Genomic DNA, 6000 nt, shown 5'->3' on the forward strand with positions numbered 1-6000 from the left:
ACATGATGTTATTTTGCTGAGGATGAGTTTTGATGGGAAATAATTTGTCTGCGTTGCACAAGTGTTTTCCTGGAAGAACTCTGGTTGGGTTTTTGGTGATTTTTAGGGACACATCACGTTTCTGCCTTCGCGAAAAAACAAACTTATTTGGATCTTATGAGGCTGTCATATCCACGTAGACATAGTTTACTGTATATTAAAGCGATAAAAATATTATTTTGATCCTGTTTAAAAAAACCTAAATAACATGGTCTTAAGGTTATAAAAGTATTTTCAATAGAATTTATTTTTTATCATCGGATTAATTTGGGTTAAAAAGGCCCTTTTACGTTTTAAATGAAATGTAATAACTTATATATTCTTGAAAGTAAATAAAATAAAGATATGTATAAGGGCTATTTGGTATTTTTAAGCTTCAAATGCATAGTAAACTGACCATGTTGCCCTTACATTTATAAAAAATAAAACTTGCAGTTAGGGTCAATTGGATATTCTCCTTACAATTCTTTTTGTTATTGTGTATTTAAATAAGATACAATTAGATCTTTGAATAAATATAAAAAAAATTAAAAAATAGTTGGCGCGTGCTACTAAATAGAAGGTACCCAAATTATTTGGACGGTGCGTATAACGTCTCCTAGTATTCAAATGTTATTATCCACGACAGCATTGGAAGCAGCGTGTTGTTCTTTACATGATAGTATGATGTTTGTTGATGGTGGAGGCGTGGTTGATTCTTTTCTCTCTCTCCAAACCTAGATTTTCAAGCTGACCCTTCCAAAAGTTAAATATGTCCTCCAATTGTTGTTTATTTCAATTTTGATTCTCGTTATTTTGATTGTTATTTGTTTTGTTTTAAATGTTTTTCGAAGATTTTTTTTTCGATTTTCTCCTTATACATTTTATTTCATTTAATTTTTTCATCGTTCTTTTAATTGATTTTTTTCAATCCTTTTCTTAATCTTTTTATTTTCATTTTCCTAACCATTTTTTCAATTTATTTTATTTTCTAGTATAGTGTCTGGTTATTTTCTTTCATTTAGTTTTTATACAGGTATTGGTCTTGTAACCCGAATCACTAATTTTGAAGATTATCTTAATTTAATATCAGTCTTTTTTAGATCATTTTTAAATATTTTTTTTCAATTTCATCATTGGACATTATTTGCTCCACTTTTTTTATATTGGGTTGTCTCAATCTTATATTCCTGATTGTGGGATAGCCAAGTTAACCCGGGTTTACTTGATTTTTTTAATTAATTTTTATTTTTAATTTCATCTTTTAACATTAAATTATTGAGTATAGAAATTTGTTATTTTTCTCGCTCTCTTTATGTGGGCTTATCTTGGGTTGCGGGTTAGTGATATTAACTCAAATTGACTCATTTTTTTTTCTAATTTATCTTTGTTTTTTTTCTAGGTCTGTTTATTTTTTTTAACATATTTTAGGTCACAAGATAGTCAAGTTAATGTGGGTTAACTCATTTTTTTTTTCATTTCATCATTTGATATTAGATTATTAGGCTTTGAGCTTTGTGATTTATTTTGTTTTCTTTTATGTTGGGTTATCACGAGTCATGACTTCATCGAGCTAATCTGGGTTTATTCGAGTATTTTTTTGCGATCTTTTTTTAATTGATATAACTTTAGTCCTTTTTGTAGTTTCCTTTTAATATTTTTTTTATTTCAATCTTATGACCCGTACCACATGTTAGCCAAGTAAACTCGGGTTGACTTGAGTTTTTTCTCGAATGTTTTTTTTTAAAATTGATTTTTTTTTAATTTTATCATTTAACATTAAGTTATTGGATTTTGAGTTTTGTGATTGTTTATATAAGATTATTTTGATTTTATATTCCAGATCATGTATTAGTCAAATTAACATGGAATAAATCAACTTATTATCACATGAATATATTTTTTTATATTAAAAACGAGTTTAACCCATGCACAGGTGAGTACCCTATCGAGTGTGTGTGTCTATATATATATAAGATGCAAAACATGATAGTACCTCCGAAAAAAGAAGTTGGGGGTAACAATCATACCTAGCAATTCCAAATATTGAAGGATATAATGCTTCCCTAAGTCAATTATTTTTCCAATCGACCCTACCTCGCGTGCCACATAATTTTGTTAGCCTCTCAAGTATCACCTCCTCGTGTCTCCAACCATTAGACAGTAACTTCACAACTACATCTTCGATATACTACCTGCTTGGAAAGAAAGAAAGAAAAAAAAAACTGAAATGATCTAATTAGGTAAAAAAATTGAATTCTGGTGTGGTAAACTGTTCTTGCAACAAGAGGGAATTAATACTATCAGATTGTAAGGTCAAATATTATAAGTTGATCTTAAATAAACTACTTCAGTTTCACTGTTAACGAATCCAGCTACCAGGTCAATCCCTGGCATAATTTCCCAGTAAACAATTAAACAAAAATCTATGATAACAAGATGGCTGCCACAGTTGTTTTTTTATATATATTTAATCATAATTTGTAGTTACCTAAACGTTCAAATATACAGGCTTGTATTGTGAGTGTACCATTGTGTATGTATCGTACTCCACAGAGAAGTTTCTACTGTATAGAAGATGGTCTCTCACTCTCATTTGGGCTAAAGGCAATTCTAAAAGTGTTCTTGCCTCATTGGAAACCATCCTAGAGAGGCAGTCTTTTGTAGCCTTTCGGTGCTTAAATTCTTCTACCTTCTCTCTCTTTATTCTTCCATGGCATGATCAATTGTTTTACTGCTGCTTCAATTTTGCTCAGCACATCTATAATTGATCAATCCTCTGCTGTTGAAAAGCGATGCTCTCAGTTTTGACAAAAAGCAAAAGCTAAAGCTGCTATTTCTGACTTTGAATCCCCATAATTCCTTCCCTCTCTCTCCTTTGCTTTTTCTTGACTCCAAATCGATCGCATTTATTGCTTCTTGGTATTTTTTTTGAACCTTTTGCCCGCTTTCAAGCAATGGGAAACTAGACTCGCAAAACCCCTTGCTACCTCAGAAAGAATAAGTGAATTGATCCCAATATGGCTATAGATGTCTGCTCAGAGATTTCAAGCGCAGGAATTAGTCCAAGAATCTCCTTCTCCCATGATCTCAACCAAACAACAGATGCTGTTTCCATCGAAGATCATCACCATCGCAGACTAGACTCATCTCTGTTGGATTCTGATTTCGATTTCTGCATTGGCAACAGTTTCGTTCAAGAATTGTCCTCTGCTGATGAGCTCTTCTCTAATGGCAAGATCCTGCCTGTTGAGATAAAGAAACATTCCATTTCCTCTAAAGGTAATAATCATCAGCCGAAGTCTTTGACCTCTCAACCTCAGCATCAGACCAGTACCGGGACTACAGAGAAGAAGCAACTGAAAGAATTCTTGTCAGAGAGTCTTGATGCAGATGAAAAACCTGCATCGAAATCTTTTTGGCAGTTCAAGAGAAGCAGTAGTCTGAATTGCGATAGCACTAGAAGCAAAGGCCTAATTCGATCGCTACAGTTTCTTTCCAGAAGTAACTCTACTGGGTCAGCTCCAAATCCTCCAAAACAAGCAATGTTATCCAAGGAGACTCAAAAACCTAAATTGCAGAAACAAGCTTCCGTTCCAAGTCGAAAACCATCGGTGCCTAGTTCTGCTGCATTTTATTCTTACAATCCACAGCAGAAGCCTCCTCTATTAAGGAAGTGTGGTTCTCATGGGAATGGATTCAGAATCAGTCCTGTCTTGAATATACCACCACCTTACATTTCCAGAGGAGCTGTCAATCCTTTTGGTCTTGGCTCACTGTTTTGTAACGGTAAGGTTAAAAGGAAGAAGGGGTAATTATTTGTTTGTTTTGTTCTGTTGATGACTGAATCTTTTCAAGTACAGGTGTCTTTAGCTGTCTATCATTCCGGTTCATGGATTAGCATGTGATTAGTCTGTAAATTGGAAGAAAAATCTAGTAAAGAAATGATTAGATCTTAAGAAGAAATACAACTACTACATGGGTTAATTACTTTTGGAAAGTGAAAACAGCAGTATTATGGAGGAGGAGGAGTTGTAATATTGGAAATGGATGATGGTGACTGTTGTTGACGCCTAGCTATCAACATGGCGGTCATTTTGGGAGACATGAACAAGGTGTTCCTCTCTTTCATTGCTGTCCATATCCATGATTTTCTTTCTTTTCATCCTTCGAGATTCTCTTTCTTTCTTTCTTGGTTTTCAATAATTTAATTAATCGTGGCTCTCTTTTGTTCTTTTGAATTTGATTTGAGTCCTCCTTAGGTCTCTTCATATGTGCGTAAAAAATATAGGAGATGCTTGAATTTGACCACACTATTACTGGGTCCATTCGTTCTGCTCTTTTTGTTCGCTCTCTGTATATATATTGATTCAAGACAAAACAGCTGCTACAAGGAAGTGGTTTCAGGAATTAAAAATTAATGATTAATTGTTTCTCTTGTTAGTTTTGGCTTTGCTTTCTTAACTACCCTTAACACTGTCCCCCTCTTGGATCGAATCTGCTGTACCATAATATACTTTGTTAGATATTTTTCTATCTACCAGCTCAGAAAATTATTAAAGCCAATTAACGGCTAATTGAAATTGTGTTTTAAACAGTATTTTAAAAAAAATAATTCTTTTTTACTTATAATTATTTTTTTATATTTTTGAATTGTTTTGACATGCGGATATAAAAATAATTTTTAAAAAATATAAAAATATTATATTGATGTAATTTTAAATAAAAAATATTTTAAAAATAACCCTCATTACAATTTCAAATACCCTTTTAATTTTAATAAAATCTAAATCTACCATTATCTAAATATGTCAAAAGGATTTGGCAAGTATTTTGAAAATTAACCCCTGTAGATGTTATTTCATTGGTGAACATTTCAGCTTTCATTTGTAAATCCACCTCCTCCTCTCGTACTTGTGTACTTTCTCCTCTTTTAATACAGAAATTCTTGAAGTTTTTCGCCCTTCCATGGACTTGGCTTCCACTATCGTTTTCAGAGAATTTGAAAATGAAAATCTAGTTGTCAATGCAGTGGATATTGCTCATTCCAGCAAATGTTATCTAGCTTTAGCGCGCGCGCACCCGGCCAGGAGGATCAAGTGAGCTCTCGAAAATACTTGGAGATCCAGCGCTACGTACCAACATTCTATTTTATTTTTTCCTCTTTAATTGCCTTTCCTTCTAACCCCTCTTAAATTGCTTAACATTAGTTCTATTATGGTATCCCCATATAATGTTAGTAATGTTAGTTTGTGGCTTGACTAAGAGTCAACATGAAAGAGAAGAAAATAATATTTAGGAGTATGGTAATGGTTGTTTTAAAAATATTTTTACTTTGAAAATATATCAAAATAATATTTTTTTATTTTTAAAAAGTTATTTTTGATATAAACATATCAAAATAATTTAAAATAAATAAAAATTTATTATTTTAAAAAAATACTTTTAAAACATAAAAATTCTACAGTGAACTAACTTAAAACATGTTCCTGTATCATAACAACCCATACAAAAAAAAAAAAAAAACTTTACATATTTTTTATGTCACTAGGAGAGGACAACCCATGGGCCTCAGGGGTTCAATCAAGAGCAATGTTTAGACCAAGGGTCCATTATACAGCCTGGCCTAGATAGAAAGGCCCAGTTTCAATAGAAGCTAATCATCTTTGATTTGGATTTTTCAAACGAAGAAATCGTTTCAGTATTTTCTTTTTTTCATTTTTGGTCCGACCTCTCTGCTTCCTGGCAACTCTCTGGTCTGGTAGAGATGCATAGTCTTCCTTCCTGAAACGGAAAGCACGTAGAAAATATCACAACTAAAAGCAATCCAACACAAGGTTAAACATGGGTTTGCGAAGTGGATACGGTGATTTCATGATATAATTTATAACCTCCCGAGGATTAGGTCAAATTGTGCAAGCTCGGCTCGAGTCAGAAGTCTTCCATGCACTGAATACGAAGAAACCACGACCATTTCCAATC

The 6000-nt window shown here is 32.8% G+C and overlaps 1 protein-coding gene across 1 annotated transcript; it reads left to right on the top strand.

Annotated features, from left to right (window-relative positions):
• Positions 1–2538: 2538 nt before the first annotated feature.
• LOC133696760 (uncharacterized) lies at positions 2539–4354 on the top strand. The gene has a single exon (XM_062119036.1). The coding sequence runs from the start codon at positions 3039–3041 to the stop codon at positions 3831–3833; it is 795 nt and encodes a 264-aa protein (XP_061975020.1). The 5' UTR covers positions 2539–3038; the 3' UTR covers positions 3834–4354.
• Positions 4355–6000: the final 1646 nt, after the last annotated feature.

Source organism: Populus nigra, chromosome 6 (assembly GCF_951802175.1).
Source record: "Populus nigra chromosome 6, ddPopNigr1.1, whole genome shotgun sequence".
NCBI classification, from domain to species: Eukaryota; Viridiplantae; Streptophyta; class Magnoliopsida; order Malpighiales; family Salicaceae; genus Populus; species Populus nigra.

Coding starts and splice junctions, on each gene's coding strand:
- LOC133696760 (XM_062119036.1), top strand. CDS start 3,039: ATGGCTATAGATGTCTGCTCAGAGATTTCAAGCGCAGGAATTAGTCCA.